This window comes from Onychomys torridus, chromosome 15, assembly GCF_903995425.1.
Source record: "Onychomys torridus chromosome 15, mOncTor1.1, whole genome shotgun sequence".
NCBI lineage: Eukaryota > Metazoa > Chordata > Mammalia > Rodentia > Cricetidae > Onychomys > Onychomys torridus.
Genome location: NC_050457.1, coordinates 42095416 through 42113512, shown reverse-complemented (window position 1 = coordinate 42113512; position 18097 = coordinate 42095416). Strand labels below are relative to the sequence as shown.

The following is an 18097-nucleotide window of genomic DNA, read 5'->3' as shown; positions in this document are numbered from 1 at the left end:
ATATAGGACGCTTGAATGGCTATTGAAATTGAGCTTATACTAGGTATCTAATCAGGATTTCTAAAACTATACTTTTTAGATACTTAGCTGCTGCTGAATGGGCAAGAAGCAAGGAGCATGTTTTCTAATGGGGAGCTTTGTGGTAGAGAGATGTTTGTGTTTAGCAGGGCTCTGGAAACAGAGCTGATCTAGATGCTTGCTGGCAACCAACACTTCAATGATAGAAATATCAGACAAAGGTCATTTCAGATAGTGAGCTTAAGGTGTAATATGGCAGAGGTACCCTGGCAGTGAGTCCACACAGAGTGAATGAAGAGACTCACAGAGGAGATACTCAAGAGGAGGCATCTGCACAGCACACGAGGTGTGTCAGCACAGAAGGGAATGGGGGAGATGATAAGAAAATATCACACATTTTAACGTCACAGTTCATTTGGGAGTGGGCTGTTACTCTCTTGATACCCCCATTTTAAAATGAGCATCAATAAAATTGGTTTAATCTTCCATCACAATTTGAATTGCATACATTTAGTTTCTTAAGCTAAATTACATTAGCTGGCTCTACCTCTGAATTATATTGACTTTGGCTATATGTATATTCAAGTACCTCTTCAAAGAAGATGTAACTACACATGGTCCTCTTATGTACTGACTCTGTAACAGTGGATCAAAAAGGAACCTGGACAAGTTAGTTTTAAAAGACCAAGATATTTTGCTTTGTTGGTCAAAATAGCTTTGAGCTGGCGGGCTATGGACTCAAGTTTTCCTCTTCTCTCAGCCTTCAGTAGCTGGATTCAGACATATTTTTGATTTTTTAAAACTTTTAAAAAAGATTTATCTTATGTGTATGGATGTTTGGTCTGTGTGTTTTTCTGTATAGTTCCTGCATGTCTAGCAGAGTATTATATCCCCTGGAACAGTTGTGAGCCATCATGTGGGTGCTGGAACTGAACTTGGGTCCTCTGCAAGAGCAACAAGTTCTCTTAACCACTGAGTCCACATCTCTCTATGCGTATGATATTTTTAAAAGAAAAATTACAAGCAGATTTTTTTGTTTGTTGTTGTTGTTGGTGGTGGTGGTGATGGTTTTTTGTTGTTGTTTCTTTGGGGAATTTTTTTCTTTTTTCTTTTTCTCTCTCTCTCTTTTTTAAGTGTGTGTGTGTGTGTGTGTGTGTGTGTACACTGAGGCATGCATGTGGAAACCAGAGAATAACTTGTGGGAGTCCTCTCTCTCCTACCATTTGAGTTCCAGAGAGTGAACACAGGCTGACAGATACAGGAGAAAGAACATTAACTTTCTGAGTTGTCTGTCAGGCCCTCAAACATGTTTAATAAAAACAAAAGAAAAAACAGTATTTTTGCAAAAGTGGTAAGAATTTAAAGCCCTCAATGGAGCTATTTAAAAAATGTCCTATTGCTTTTTTAGGCTCCTTGGTGGAATAATATGCAATGAAGAAATTGAATTAAAATTCCTGTGGACCTCATACTTCAAGTATTTATCCTGGTATGACTGGCTTGTCACTTAACAGTAGACCTGATATGAATAAAAGACAAAATGAGGCCATTTCTAGACTGCTGGTTCTCAGTTCTCAGCAGCTGAACCAGCAGCATGGACAGCACTTGACACCACACTAAATGTATAAATTCTTGTACCCTAACTTAGACTCTGAATCAGACAATCTGAGCCTACGTGGGTCCCATCATTATGTCTCTTAACAATTCCTCACATTGATTTTGAGGCTTACTCAGCTTTAAGAACTACCAATCACCTTTATGCTAAGCGAGAAAGTAAATTTATTTGCATGTTTAAAGTCAAATTATTTTTGATGCTATGAAAAATGTAAAAGTGCACAATATCTGGTAGAAAAAAATATTTAAAGTAATTATGTCAGATGTTTTATCTCTGCCCATTAATATTACTATATATCCTCCAAAATACAATTAAATTTTTACATAGCTATATTCCATGCTCTTCTCTAGATTGGATTTAAGAAAAATATAAATTTATGTAGTATTTCTTTGGTACACGTTTTGGATTAAAACTATGAAATAATTGACCAGCTTGTATTTCACTTGTTGACATTTTCCTTATATAATATAAAATGCTTGAAGTCAAAGCTCTGTCTATCTATCTATCTATCTATCTATCTATCTATCTATCTATCTACACCTACCTACCTCTTTCTCTCTCTCTCTACACACACACACACACACACACACACACACACACACACACACACGCTTGTGTATTTAGAAGTTGGTTTTCTTTGTTTGGGGACAGGTTCTCCTACACATTTTAGGCTAGTATGGACCTTGTGATCCTTCTACCTCAGCCTTCCAAGTGCTGTGATCATAGTTGTGCAGCACCATGTGTGACTCTATCCTTCTTCCTTGCACATCTTTGGGAGGTAGGACAAACAGTATCTGACACATAGCAGACAGTCATATGTTTAACTAACATGTCTTCTAAAAATCTAAATAACATAATTGATATACTGCATATAATTATGTTTCAGTTATGAATGTGATTTTAATTATAAATAACTATTATTTTATGTGAGACTTTGGTCTAAGAGATGGTCTAAATGAATTCAACTTGAGTCTGAATAGGTGATATTCAAAGTACTTAACACTTGTAGGTATTGATCTATCCAAGGTCTCATGAGGACCATACTGAAAGAGTGTCCTATATTGTTACCTACATAATGTCTATAATGTTCATGCATAATTGTAATTAATGACTATTACCTAGGTAAGTACAATTGTAGGGTTCATTGAATAACCTGGAAAAACATGAATCTCTTGATGTTTCTCTGTTTATAATTTTCACAAAAACATGCAACATCTGAGCCCTAGTTTTCTCTTCACCTTTGAAAGATACCCATAATATATGAGGTTCCATTCCATCCAAGTTTTTGTTTCCAGTAATTCTCCAGGTTGTCACCAGTTCCCGCTATACCTCATCTAGATGCTTTGGTGAAAGTCTGATTGGCTGTGTAGTAGACTCATGGGCAAACAGCTCAGTAGAGTAGAGAGTTGATCAAGCTGCTTTGCTGGCCCTGGAGAAGTTGGTGACCAGCCTCCCTCCCCTCTGTGTATCCTCCTAGTAGTGACCGAATGACAACAAAGCCATTCAGTGTCTGCTCTAGGAAACCATCCAAGTCTCTGGGACTATCTTAGTGCAAAGTATTTTGAAAACAAAAGCTGGCTACTTACTGAGCCATAGAGTTTCCCCTTCTTGTTCATGGCTAAGTAATAGTTGCTGTTAATGGCTTTGACGGCAACAACTCCGATTTCCACTGATGTTATCTCTAGGATACCTAAAACACACAATTATAAAGCAAGCTGTAAATTGTCATCTGTGCTTAACTGGGAGAAGGTAAAAATTAAAAGAAATGATAAAGTACATTTTGTATTATCCTTAAAGCAAAAAAGCAAATAATGGGGTAGCCAAACTAAGTCAAAATTGTGCGAGTATGGTGAAAACCCCAGCGAGTATAGCAAACCAGTAGTAAGGCTTTGGGAGGTTTCCCTCCATTTTTACTCTGCATATATCCAGGCAAATGTTGTTTTAATTAAAATGCTTCCTTTGCAACCTCTGCATTTTCAACCCCATAAATATTGAAACTACTCTACTCATCTTAGCCTAGATTTTAGGAAAACTTATCAGAGCCCACATCTGCACTGTGGTATTAAATTAAATCCACAGCATATGTCAATGATCTGTCAGATTTACCTCAATCTGTAAAAACAATGGTAAACTATTTTTTCTTTGTAGCACATTTAGATAAACTAAATCCTTCGGCTGCATTTAACTGATAAATTCATTTTTGACCAATGTGTTGACATGTTGAGGCATAGAGAAACTTGTCTAGCATCCACACTGCCTTACAACAGCAGATACAATACTCCACATTAGGGGGATTTTCTTTTTCTCTAAAGAAAGGGAAGTGGAGGGAAGTAGTGACTGACAAACAAGACCATTTTCTCCAGTAAAGGGTGTTTAGTTTGATGTATATAAAGATATTTTCAGAAAAGTTTGTAAGCAGCTATGGGAAAGGCATCTGGTATAGAATGCAAAAATCCCAGCCATTTCCACCAAAGACTACCCAAAACTAAACTTATTTCACTTTTTTGTTGTTGTTGTTGTTGTTTTTTGTTTTTTGTTTTTTCGAGACAGGGTTTCTCTGTGTAGCTTTGCGCCTTTCCTGGAACTCTCTTTGTAGACCAGGCTGGCCTTGAACTCACAAAGATCTGCCTGGCTCTGCCTCCCAAGTGCTGAGATTAAAGGCGTGCGCCACCACCACCCAGCTTATTTCACTATTTTTAATAGAGCTTTCTTGGGCTGAATGAACAGCATGGTGAGATGAATGTGGCATTGGGAGCTGGGGTATATGTTATTGACTCCCGGCTCTGCATCTACTGGGAAATGACCACAGAAGTTGTCAAGCTGCTCCATGTCACAGTGCTATTTGAAAAGTGGGCAACATAACAATATCTCTCTCAGTATCTTGCTGTGAAGACAAGCAAGGCTATAGGCACAAAATGATTAGAATTTGCCTAGAGGTCAGGACTTCAGTTATGATTAGAGGCACTTTTTTTTTCTCTCTGAATTTTGAAACTTCTTCAAGAGGCTGTGAAAGTTTTCCATAGCTCAGACCAACCTCCATTGTCTTAGCCAGCTGATCTGGAAGGAAATCATAAGTTGCCACATATTGTGTATCATCTAAGATGACAAGCACCATCTTTAATGTGGTATATAAGGTGTGTTCTCAGATTTTTTTTTTATTCTCTAGGGAAAAAGTGGCCTATATTCAGGACATGAATCATTTTCCCCTTTTCTTTTCCAGGTTAGTCTACTAGAAGCTAGTAGAAATGCTAGAATTCTCTGACAGAGAAGTTGACATAAAAAGAGACTTGTGCTAGATAACACGAAGCAAAACTTCTATCCATGTGTCAAGGAAGTGTTTGACTTCACACAGCACAATCCTCATTAACGCAACATCTCATTGTGTTTGCAAACCCCAACCAAGGACAGATTGGGAGTTGTATTTGGGACAATGTTTATATCATCAGTATCTCTCACTCTATGCTGGAATGTTGTCCTTGGGATACAACACACACAAAGTCATTTGCATATTTAAAAAATGCTCTCTTGTAGTTCATTACTTTAATTTCCATAACTGTTCCTTGAGGAGGCGTTATTATTCTCATTGTCAGTTACAGATTAGAAAATGGAAGATAAAGTTATATAGGTCATATACAAAGGATTGTTAGGTCAATCCTGGCTGTATACACCCAGTCCTGGGGCTTTCATACTTCCTTTCCCCCCAACTCTGAATATTTTCATTTTTCCCTCTTTCTCTTTCTTACAGGGGGGATTATGTAGGAACCATTTAGCAATATGATTCACTAAAAGCTCTTATTAAATGACAACATGCTATTCTCCCAAGGATGTCGGTGTACCACATGGGAAGACATCTGAGTTTCAGAGGGTGAAAAAGCAAATCTAATAACCTTTGTGACAAGGAGAAAATACCAACTAGACAGGAAGTAGTGTTCCTATGTAATGTAAAATTATTGAAGCTGCTTTGCCTGCAGAAGAGGGAATGCACAGTTTTAGTAAAGTATGAGATAGTCCACATGCATTCTACTAAGACAGGAAATTGATAGAAAAGAGGCAGGAAGAATGATTTTATTATTGTTGTTATTTATTATTATTCACAAATAATAAAACAGAAATTCTGATTGAGAAGCAACAGGATAGAGCTATAGTAATAAGAATACACTGAACAAAGTAAACAACATGATATTTTTATCACCAAATCCTTCGCTGGTTGTTTTGGAGACATTATGGCACACAACAGGTCCACTAAAATACACTTAAATTCTTTGTGTTTTACCTCAAATGGGAACTCAGTTTGTAAAGAGCTGATCAAACATCCTTTTTTACTTTACAGCTGGCTTCGATAAGCATGTAAAATATTTAGTTTTAATCATTTTTAAATTGAGACATTAAAATGTATATATCTAAAGGTCATCACTTGATGCTCCACTGTATCTGTGTATTGCTTGATGTTCATATCAGAATAAGTTTGCCTATCTCTTTAAAGAGGCTTACTATATTTTCAAAATTGAAAAAGGAAAGTCTTAGGTCACAGTAATGACTGAATTTATTGTAAGCATCTGTGATCATGGATGCTTCTTTGTAAAGAACCTGTAGGGCATCTCTGCTTTTTCCTATGTAATTTCTATAGTTATCTGTATTTGGTTAAAATTACCAAGTTTGCCTTATTCCAATTTCTTTTGGAAAGAAACTCCAGAATTTTTTGATATTCACTAGATCAACAGCTATTAAATTTGTATGTGTCCACTTTGACATAAAATGCAATGCCAGTTGGAAGACCTTCTGAGAAAGAGTGAGTAAAGGGTATATGAGACCTCTCTGCATTTCTTGCAACTTATATGATGCTACAATTAGCTCAAAGGTTAAAAGCTGCTAAAATCTTTTGAGAGCCAAAGAGATGGCTCAGTGGTAAAGATGTCTACTGCCAAATCTGAGGGCAATTATAATACATTATAATACAAGGTGCTTTGATAGTCTTAATCAATATATTGAAATATGTCATGTTTAGCATAATGCTATTAAAATGTTAACCTTTTAAAGTTAAATCTCTCCCTCTTTCTCATGAGTTGTAGAGTCCCCAACTGATCTATTATATGCTAACATGGATGGCTATTTTGGGTAGCCATCACTTTTAAACTATCTACATCAGGGCTTAGGTAGACCCACTCAGTAGTGTGAGACACTCTGCATGCCTATACATTTCATCTCCTAAGAATTCCCACTTTGGGTCTCATCTCTTTCATAATTCATCTTCATTAAAGAATCATAATAACTACAGTGATACTCACTCTGTACACTTGATACCTAGTATTTAAATGACACAAAAACATCAATGACTATGCAAGGCAAAAATGGGACATTTCTAAAATCTAAAATTTTGTTTGCTTTTGATAGTAGTTATATTTGTGAGATTAATGAATTAGTAAATTCATATCTAAATATAATGAAAATAAAGGTAAAAGAAAACATCAAAATTAATTCATAGAAATGTTAGTGAATTATAAGATTTATTTGATTTCAGGTATAGATAAATTATTGTAAATGTGAAATTTTTTATAGCTTTTAAATAATCTTTAACTATTGGTTAATATAATTATAAGTAGAAGAGTTTTAAAATGTCATTGAAAATTATTTTTGGTGTGGATTCCTTGATTAAAGCAATATTGAATTTTGGTCAACAGAAGACAACAAAATAATATATTTGTACTCAATCATTGAACCATCTCTCTCACTGCCTTAAATTCATTAAAAAATAGTGTAGCACAGATATGACTGTTATAAAGGACCCTCTTATATCATATACTTTTATATATAACTAAAATTCCCGGTTAATTTAATAAAATATATCAGAGTTAAACATGCCTTTTATATACAAAAATAGTTTTGGAGAAACTACTAATTATAAATTAGTGAACATATATTGTTTTGAATATGGTTGATTTGATGTTTGGACCCAAAGCCTCTTCTCTTTCTACACTGTTTGGCTTTACTGAATAGAACTGCTATTGGTAATACACCAAAGCCTTAGACAGAGTCATGAGGGTGAGGTAGGTTCCTATGGTGGCATTCATGACTAAATAAACAAAGAGGCCTGAGCTAACTTGTGCTTCTTAGTCATGTGATGCTGTCTGCTGTGTTGATGCCACAAGGAGGCTTTACCCAATGTCCACTTCTTGATCATGAGCTTCTCTCTTCTGGAACGGTGAGTCAGATAACCCTGTGCTCCTTACATGGCATGCAGTTGCATTTGTCTTAGAGTTGAGCTCAATTTCCATCATGCTTCTCTTCTTAGGACAAAACATCTGAAGTCAGGATCTACTGTTGTTTTCTTTCTACCTGTTGTGTTTATTTTCTCTTTGATAATCACATGATACTAAAAGATCCTTCAGAGACTATAGAGTAAAAAACTGTTACCATTTATCATGGCCTCTCTTTCCTTGTTCTCCCTTTCTGTTCTTGACCCAGCTGGGATCTCCAGCTCCCCTAAGCTCTCTTTCACTCCGACCCTTGCCCTTCTTGACCCTCCTCACGTTCAGTTTGCTCATTAGATCTCATCCATTTCTCTGTCATTGGGCGATCCCTGTGTCTTTCTTAGGGTCCTCTTTACAAGGTAGCCTCCCTGGAGTTGGGAATAGGAAGAAGCAAAGTGTTAGAGAGGCCCCCAGAAATCCACAAAGATACCTCCACTGTAGACTCCTGGCAATGGTTGAGAGAAAGCCCGAACTGACCTAGTCTGGTGATCAGATGGCCAAACAGCCTAACGGTCGTTGTAGAACTCTCATCCAAAGACTGATGGAAGTGGATGCAGAGATCCACGGCCAGGTCCCACGTGGAGACCACGATTGGAAAAAAGCACAGGAACAAATAGCCAAACTAGTGGAAACACATGAACTATGAATCAATCGCTGAGGAGCCCCCAACTGGATCAGGCCCTCTGCATAAGTGAGACAGTTGATTAGCTTGAACTGAATGGGAGGCCCATAGGCCGTGTAGCCAGGACCTGTCTTTGGTGCATGGGCTGGCTCTTTGGAGCCTGGGGCCTATGCTGGGACACTTTGCTCAGCCTTGGTGTAGGGAGGAAGGGACTGGACCTGCCCGGACTGAATCTACCAGGCTGAGCTGAATCCCCAGGGGAGTCCTTGCCCTGGAGGAGATGGGAATGGGGAGTGGATTGGGGGGAGGGTGGTGGTGGGAGGAGAGAGGACAGGGAAATCCATGGCTGATATGTAAAATTAAATTAAATGATAAAAATAAATAAATTAATAATAATAATAATAATAATAATAACTGTTCCCAAAACCACAGGTGTTATAGGTCACCAAAATACTCCATAAATGTTTGCTAGAAAAAAAAAATGAGATCAAAAAAGATTCTTGTAGTCTACTTAAGGAGGGGAGCTAGGTATATTAGTGTCTGTTAGTGTACAACCAGTTTAAACCTGTCTGGGTTTTAATGGTAATAAAATGTCATTTATCTTGGAGTCACATCTGTAATACTATAGTGCAGTGCGGGTACTCTAAAATTTATCTCCCATCAATAGCAATGAGAACACATTTTGACCTGTCTGAGATAGTACATTTGCTTAATTCTACAATTTAGCTTGGCTCCTTTTGAAAGAATGTCTATCTAAGTAATAGCTACATTGAGTATAACTAGAATAATATAATATGTGTGCTATTAATTTTATTTATGTATTTATTTTTGGTTTGCTTCTCCTTCCCTTAATTCATTTTTCTACTCATCCCATTTTTGTTGTTGTTGTTGTTGTTGTTTTTAGCTGAGGATCAAACCCCAGGGCCTTGCGCTTGCTAGGCAAGCGCTCTACCACTGAGCTAAATCTCCAACCCCCACCCCATGTTTTAAAAGGAATTGCAAAGTCCCATTTTCGGTCATGAAATTTGGAAGAACACTTAGGGTGAAGGAGTGAATTAGCAGGAGCTGTGAAAGCTCAAAAGAGCTCAGCTTTCCATCTCTGATACTGGATAGCTAAGCGATTCAGGATAAGTCAGTTACAGTCTTAGAGTCTTAGTTTTGTTTTTGTTTTTTGTTTTTGTAATTTGGGACAAACTGCTCATGGCTCACAGGATTCTGTGGTGTTTTAGGGAGAGGGGGCATTAAATCTGTGTCCTGTCAGCTCAGTCACAGTGGCACCATGCTAACTAACCTACCCTAGTGGTTCCCAAACCCAGACTTACCTAGCAACCACTGAAACACAGGTTGGTTAGATTTTTTTACTCTGTAGGTCTAGGCTGGGACCCTGGAATTAGATTTTCCAGCATGTTGATTTTCAGTCAGTGTTGGCTCTGTTAGCACAAGGACCACCCACTGCTCTATACATTACAACTCGGAGGCGGGGAGCAGCTTTGATGCAGGAAAGCCATGGCAGAAACATGTGTAGGGAAGCTGAACCACAACAGGAAGAGACGCAAATAAGGGCAGCAGTTAACATCCCCCGCAAAAGCTTTTGATAGATGTGGATAGAAGAGGATTTTCTTCTGCATAACAGGTGTGGGATTCTTGACATCCACATAACTGTCAAAACATGAATTGGGGATGGATGTGCTACATATGTATTATTTCCTTTCTCAGCTTTTTAAAGATTTGAAATAGTATTATTATCAGTGGGGGTTGAGAACAGCTCAGTAGTTAAAAGCATGGACTGCTCTTGCAGAGGGCCAGAGGGTCCAAATTCCTTCTTCTAGCCTCCATGAACACCACACTCATGGATAGTGTGCCTATATACATGCAGAAGAAACATACATACACATAAAGATATTATTGCCAGATTTTTTTCTTCTAACTATGACTGTAGAAATGTAAAAAAGGGATTTAAGGGACTTTAACATCTTTTATAACATTCTGAAGTGATTATTTGTATCCACAGTCTAAGGATGAAAGACCTGTACATTGCCCTTAAAGCTTTGCTCATGGCTATGAAGCCGACTCACTGCAATGGGGATTCATTTTATCATCAGCCTTTCAACCCTGGGTTGAAGGAATATTTTTTCCCTAGAATGATCTTGTCTTTCAAAGAAAATAGCACAGTGGGCTAATGATTAGTCTAATTTAGGGCTATCTGGCACAGTTATAGACGGGCCTCCTCTTCAGCAAATGCAGGACAGCTATTTTGTTTATTGGCTACAGTTCCTTCAGAGATCCTTGAAATTCACTTAAAATTACAGATAGAAATTAACCTCAAATGAGAAAATCATTACCAGTGTTCCATGATGAGATAGATATTTGGTAAAGACCAAATGACCTTTCACATTCTCGCTTAGTAATTCAAGACATAGGATAAACTCAGCAATCAGCTTGGTCTTACTGGTGAGAATGAAGACCAATCTTAAAACAATTATAAGTTTAAGGCTGTATTTAATAACTGGTAACTTAAGGAAAAAGTGAAATATTTGGTCTGGGGTTATAATTCAGTTGTAGACAGCTTACCTAGTATGTACAAGACCTGGTTGGTTCCATACCCAGCATCAAATACACACACATAACTTTAAATAGTTAACCCATTGGTACCAACCTAATATTTTCAAATATGAGAAATTTACAGTGGAATCCAAGCACATTTTTTAATTTATTAATTATATTTGTGTTTTAATTTTACACATCAGCCATGGGTTCCCCTGTCCTCCCCGCTCCCGTCCCCACCCCCACCTTCCTCCCAGCCCCTCCCCTCTATTCCCATCTCCTTCAGGGCCAAGACTCCCCTGGGGATTCATTTAAACCTGGTAGATTCAGTACAGGCAGGTCCAGTCCCCTCCTTCCAGGCTGAGCAAAGTGTCCCTGTGTAAGCCCAAGGTTCCAAACAGCCAGCTCATGCACTAAGGACAGGTCCTGGTCCCAGAGCCTGGGTGCCTCCCAAACAGTTCAAGCTATTCAATTGTCTCACTTATCCAGAGGGCCTGATCTAGCTGGGAGCTCCACAGAGATCCTCAGCCAGGCCCCAGTTGGAGCTCCAGGAGTCCAATTGTTGAGAAAGAGGAGGACTATAAGAGTGTGAATTGTTGAGACCAAGACTGGAAAAGCACAGGGACAAACAGCCAAACGAATGGAAGCACATGAATTATGAACCAAGCACAATTTTTTAAAAATTTTACTGAGCTCTTGACTACTGTTTAAGACATTTCTTACTGCATTTTATTACAAACCAAATGTGACTCCAGGTCTTTGACATGGATCAGTAGTCAACAAATACTTGGAGTTAGTAGTCTAATACTGTGTCTTTTCAATATCAGCTTGATACTTTCTAGCTGTTTGTTTTTTCTCATTAGTTGTTCTAATTTCCTTTATTTGGCTGTGATAAATACAATGATAAGAAGCAACTTTGGGGAAAAGGTTTTATTGACTTGTGATTCCAAGTCATAGGCTATGATTTCGGGGAAGTCAAGGCAGGAACTCAAGAAGATAATCACATCACACACACATCCAGAGTCAGGAGCAAAGAAAGTAAATAAATGTATCCTTTGCTTGCCTTCTCTCATCTCACCCTTTCTTCTCTTTTACTGTTCAGGATGCTTCGTCTAGGGAATGATAACACTCACAATAGCATAATAGACTGGATCTTCCTATATCTATTATTAATCAAAACAATCTTCCATATACTTGTCCATAAGACAGTAGGATCTAGGTAATTATTAATTAAGTCTCCCTCCCTAGTAAAGATAAAAACAAAACAAAAACTAACTTTATCTGAATATTCTAGGAAACACACGGTTTATCAATTTTGCAAGTGTTAAGTTTTGAAACATTACCTTCTGTTAGCATATATTCCCAGAAAGACATGAATGGTATGTTTCAGGACCAAGGATTTTCTGAGGGCTCTTCATAACCATCCAAGTAAGTTTTGGTACCAATTTGCCTCATAAATTGGAAGAGGATTTGATGGCTAGGTAGAGTAAAGTACATACCTCGATGTGCTTGTGTATAATTGAAAGTTGGTCCCAGTTTGAAATGGGATCAAATGTGGTGTGGTGGGGTTGGGATGGTACTCAAAACACAGGTGTTGAAAGCTGGAGGTACTTCCAGAGGTGCCCATTCAAACAGTGCCAATCAAAGCTATGAACAAGGAAGTTAGCAATATTTTTCCTAGATAAGTTTTATCAGAAGATGTATTTGTATTTAGTCAAATAAATCTATTAATTCTCTCATTGTATTAGACAAATATCTCTTCAAATAATTCTACAAAGTCAGATATCTTGATTCTTTTTTTTTTTTTTTTTTTTAAAAAAAAAAAACAGGGTATCCTAGACACATCTCACAAGTGACTATACCTCCTATTATTGTATTGCACATTGTGGGGAAAAAAGCCTGAGTGAATTTATATGTACTGCAGGTCTGTACTGAACATTGAAGGGAGAAAAAGTCTGTGTTCTGGGGAGGAAGTGCTTTCCCCACCAGTAATCACCATAACATTATTGCTTCCAGAGAAATCAATAAGTGATTTATGATCTTATAGTCGTGGTATGCGTTAGTAGAAGCCAAAGGACTCTGTAAGTTAAATGTACTGCAGCAAGGAGGTGTTGGTGAACAATAATTTCCGTGTATTTTTTATGTCCTAAAGTTAAGTTATAAATTATTTCAGAAGGCTGTATGCAATCAAAGCTGTGATCTGTCTAATTTAACTTCATGAACTTCACAGCGCCAAAATGAGTAAAACAACACTAAATTAAAAAAAAAAAAGACTATATTTTTCTTTTTTAAAGTGAGAAAAACTGAGAGTGTTTAAACCTTAAGGAAGGCTATAGTTTAACACATTGTAAATTCAGAGAAGAGCTTGAAGAAATGTAGGGAATGTCTGCTTCATATCCCTTCTCTTCCACAAGAGATGACACCAGGGGATCCAGAGAGATTGGAGAGCTTAGCCAAGCACCTGTAGAGAGGTCACTGAGGACAAGAAGTAAATCCTGAGTCTATATCCTTCCTGAGCTCCTGTAAACATTTAGAAACAGTTCGCAGCCAGGCAAAGACTTCATATCGACTTTATGTTTTATAGACTAATTCATCTTATGCATTACACAGAAACAATTCAGTCCATTTGACTTAGACCATTGCTTTTTATTTATAAATGGAGAAAAAAATTAAAGTTAACACAAAGGGTTAGATGAATCACTACATGGACTATTCCAATAAATTATCATTATGTTAATATAGATATTTTGCCTTAAAGATAGTCCAATAAAATATCTACCTTATTTATTAACTTTTAAGGTAAATTTTTCCTGTGTACCTAAACACAATATAATTTTTTTCTTCTTCTTTACTTAAAAGACAAATGAATCATTGGAGCGCATGTTGATGTTGTTTTTTTCCACAAGACAGTCTTCCTTGATGTGTTGGAGAGTTCATAAGCCAGGTAAAGCACATATGGCTCTAAGTAGTAAACTCCTTAACATGGAACAAGTTTTAAGGGTTTGAGCACATGGCTTAAACACATATTCTCGCAATGACAGAAATTAGCATTCAACTTTTTCCATTACTACTTAGAATCTGAATTTTGACTTGATTGTGAAATATATATAAATATAAATATATATAATGTATTATAACTAGAATTTGACAAACTATAATTACTTGTCTTGGTAATTAAATACTATATTTTGGTAATTCATGGCAACTGGCCATGAGAAATTATGTTCCTAATACTTAGGAAGTTCATGTCTCTCTAGTAAAGACTGGCAGGAGTGGGTTAGATCGAGGGTAGAAGTGATGTTCCCAAAGTCCATGAAAATGCTCTGTATTAGCACAACTAGCACATCAAAGAAAACAGGGCTTTCTGGACAGAATCAACGATTCATTTCTGATCACTACCAAAGTGGAGCCAGTTAATTTGACTGAGCCATGGGTACTTTCATATAAATTAATGTCAAGTGATTGCTTGGTGCAATAGTTTGAAACTGTATAAAGACAAAAGTTAAAACTAGTCTAGACAGAGCAGGAGAGTAGCACTGAGCTGAGAAAAGTTCGAGGATTAAATGCTCTTCCCTTAACCACCCAGGAGGAGGGATGGAGGACTGCTCCTTCAACTAGAAGACTGGATAGCAGAAAACAAACTTACAATTCACTCCTGTAATTATATATGGGATATAGAGTGTTAAGTAAAAGTGTTAAAGTTCTAATTGAACATACTTTTGCTGTCATTAAATCTTGGGTTAACTGTCTGTAAAGGAATTCCTGGAAAGAATGAATCCTACCTGACACATTATGAGCTCCTCATGTGGACAAAGAAAATAAATTATGTCAGTATCACAATTTATCAGAAAACCAATGCTGACATTGATTGAAAACTTTATGTTCTCAATAAAGAGAGCTGCCTTTTCAGAAAAATCCAAGATTTCAAATAAAAACTAGTGAATGGATAAGAGGAAGGATTTATGACATGTTTGTTACAAATGATCAGTAGGAGTGTTTAGGAAGGATTCAAAATGCAAAGAGGTAAATCGTGTCTGTACATTGACTGTGCTTACACACACTAAGATCTACAATACTGTAGTGTAAAGAAATGTTGTATACTTACACACAGACAGACTGAGACATAGGGGCAGAGAGAGGGAGAGGGAGAGGGAGAGGGAGAGGGAGAGGGAGAGAGAGAGAGAGAGAGAGACTGAGATTTATCTTGGAGGAAGTTTGAGCAACTTTATGAACGAAATGAGTTGAAAGCAACATTTAATAGTGTTTAGAACATTTAACTTGGAATTATAGTCTATTTCAGTTCTCATACACATGAGTATGGTGAAGAATCAGAGGACAAAAGAGATTAGCAGGAAATCAAATCCTAAAAGTTAGCACAACAAAAGAAACATTATATAAATACATATGTGTGTGTGTTTGTGTGTGAGCTAAATTTAGAAACTTGATTTTACTCAATTTGTATTTTATTCAAGAATGTTAAAACTTAAAACAAATTCTCAGTTGTGTGTTTAATAACCTACAGATTGGCTTGAGCTCTAGCTCCATGCTTGAGCACCCATCTAGCATGTGTAAGGTTCTGGGTTCAGTTACTAGTATGTGCATGCTCAAAGGCATACATGTAAAGAATTAAAATATTAGATCATGAAAAAAATGCTTCAATTTACATTTAGCTGTACAGTTCCTAATGCCTTTAATCTGAGAAGACTTATTTATATTACATACTGTTCATAGAATACTGCAATGAGGAATTTGGGTTGATTTACCCAGTCTTGACTGGTAGTTACAAATTCAAGGAGAAGCATCAGTCTATTGTGACATGTGAGATTATCAGATCTATCACTAGCTGGGAAGACCAAAAATGTTTGCAAAATCTCACCCAAATTTAATAAAACGCCAACACACGTTTCTAGATAAAATGCCTGCCTTTTTAAGGCTAGGTTACAAATTATTGAGAACATCTATAAAGAAGAATGGGTTGTTCAGAGTGCCAAATAACCACCATGGAAACATATATACAAGTAGCATTATACAGATAGACTGAACAGGTTAGATTTAGGAACATATGTGTATTTACATATGTACAGAATAACAATTTTTTTAAGAGGTCATGAATTAGAAGGAAAACGAGGAGGGATACATGGAATGATTTAGAGCAAGAAAAGGAAAGGAAGAACTATTATAATTATATTATAATCTTGAAAGTACAGAGAGAGAGAGAGAGAGAGAGAGAGAGAGAGAGAGAGAGGATTAGCAGGCACCAACAGTCTTGTTTCAATTGTTTCCACTTCTCTTGTTAATTCCAGATCAGATTAAAAACTGGTGAACTGCTACTCAATCTAGTACAAATACTGACCTTTCTCAGTAAGGATTGTTCTTGAATAAGAGTCAAAGCAATTATGTCTTTACACAAATACCTAGCAAATGGTATTTACATGGATGAGAAGTGAGGGTCCTAATCTACATTTTAGAAGGAGATACATCTGCAGTTTTCATATTTTATTAAAATAGGCTAAAAATTAAGAGCAGCAGCACGGCATTATTTGCAAAGTTGCTGTGATTATTCAGTGGATGGATAGGTAGGTTGATGAATAGATACACGCACATCTGTCTTGCACAAAAGAACACCTAGAAAACAACTTCAAATTAAAATTTAAAATGACCTAACCAAAACAGAATTAGTTAAAAAATAGAGCTGCCCTCTAAAAAATTAAAAATTTAAAGCATAGCTGATAATAAAATAGGAAAAATAATCAATTAAGGAATTTTTATCATGGGTAGATTACAGCTATTTTGTAACTTAATGTCTTTCTTTTAGGAATATACTATCATGGAGAAATATTTAGCATGTAAGTTTCAAACTGTTTTCAAATCTTGGATCTTTGAACACAGACAGAGGCAAAAGCTAATACAGAAAAACAGAACAAAACAAAACAAAACAAACAAACAAAAACAGATTTAGACTGAGGGGTAGAATGAGATCTACCTTGCTCTTGAAAGAACAGCATTGTATGTCTCCCTCTGGGCCGCATCTGTCACCCTTACTTTAAGCTGGCATAGCAGGGGCACGCTCACGGTAGATGCTCAAATATAGCCATGGTAGAAATTCATTAATATGAAAAATGCTCATGGGAAATGTATCTGCTTGTGAAACTCATTTTCCTTTAGAAAGAAGAAAGGAGAGAAGTAGGAGCTCTTGGTGTTTGCCCTCTGTTTTTCAGCTCTGAAGTTCCATGGTGACACTATGTGAAAAGGGAAGCTAGATTTTCCTTCTTTAAATTTCTGCAACTCTATCTAAGCTTGGTGCTCAATGAGGCTGAAATCAGAAGACCCATGTCTGTTTTCTACACTCACCACAGTCTCTGGCTCATGGATCAAATCCTCACATGACTTTACTTACATGTATTTTACTCAAAAGCAACAAGCTCCTATCCTGAAGAACTGATGGCCCAGTGCAACTCTAAGAAAACTGTGTTGACAATCTTTGATGGTTAGTGCTTAAGACCCTTGTAGGAAACAAAAGAATTACTGTGGACTTCATGCTCTAAGAAAATAAAAGATAAAAAAGAATCCGAACCTAAATGAGAGGTATTGTACTTAGGTTTTACTTACTAAATCCACTTGTTTCACTCACAGGAGCCAAGGACCACTTAGCTCTTTTTTTGTGGCATAGTGTGTCACCATGGGAACCTTTATAAAAAGGAATTCTTAAAGAAGTCGACTAAGCACAAAAGGTCAATATCCCAGCCCTAGCCCTGGCTGTTCTTTGTCTAAGCAGCCAAGGATGTGAAGGTAAGGCGGTCTGGTGCAAATATCCAAATATAAACAATTGTTTGTTGACTCTAAAACCCCGATGAGTGTTTTCATCTAGAGTGCGTAACAGCTCTCTGACATGGTGGCAGATCCTATCTTTCTTCCTGTCGTGAACAAACAGCCTCCCCATCCCTCTCTGCCTTCACAGTCATTCAACACTTTAACTCTGAATGACTAAGTCTTTCCTTTAGGTAGACTTAAAAGACACGAGAAAAAAAAAAATAGAGCCATTTACCCCCCCCC

The 18097-nt window shown here is 37.0% G+C and overlaps 1 protein-coding gene across 1 annotated transcript in view; it reads right to left on the bottom strand.

Annotated features, from left to right (window-relative positions):
- Positions 1-18097, bottom strand: part of Fgf10 (fibroblast growth factor 10) — a 74080-nt gene that overhangs the window by 4242 nt on the left and 51741 nt on the right. Inside the window, exon 2 of the mRNA XM_036207326.1 lies at positions 3217-3320. Coding sequence (XP_036063219.1) covers positions 3217-3320 — 104 coding nt within the window. The remainder of the gene's footprint in view (positions 1-3216; positions 3321-18097) is intronic.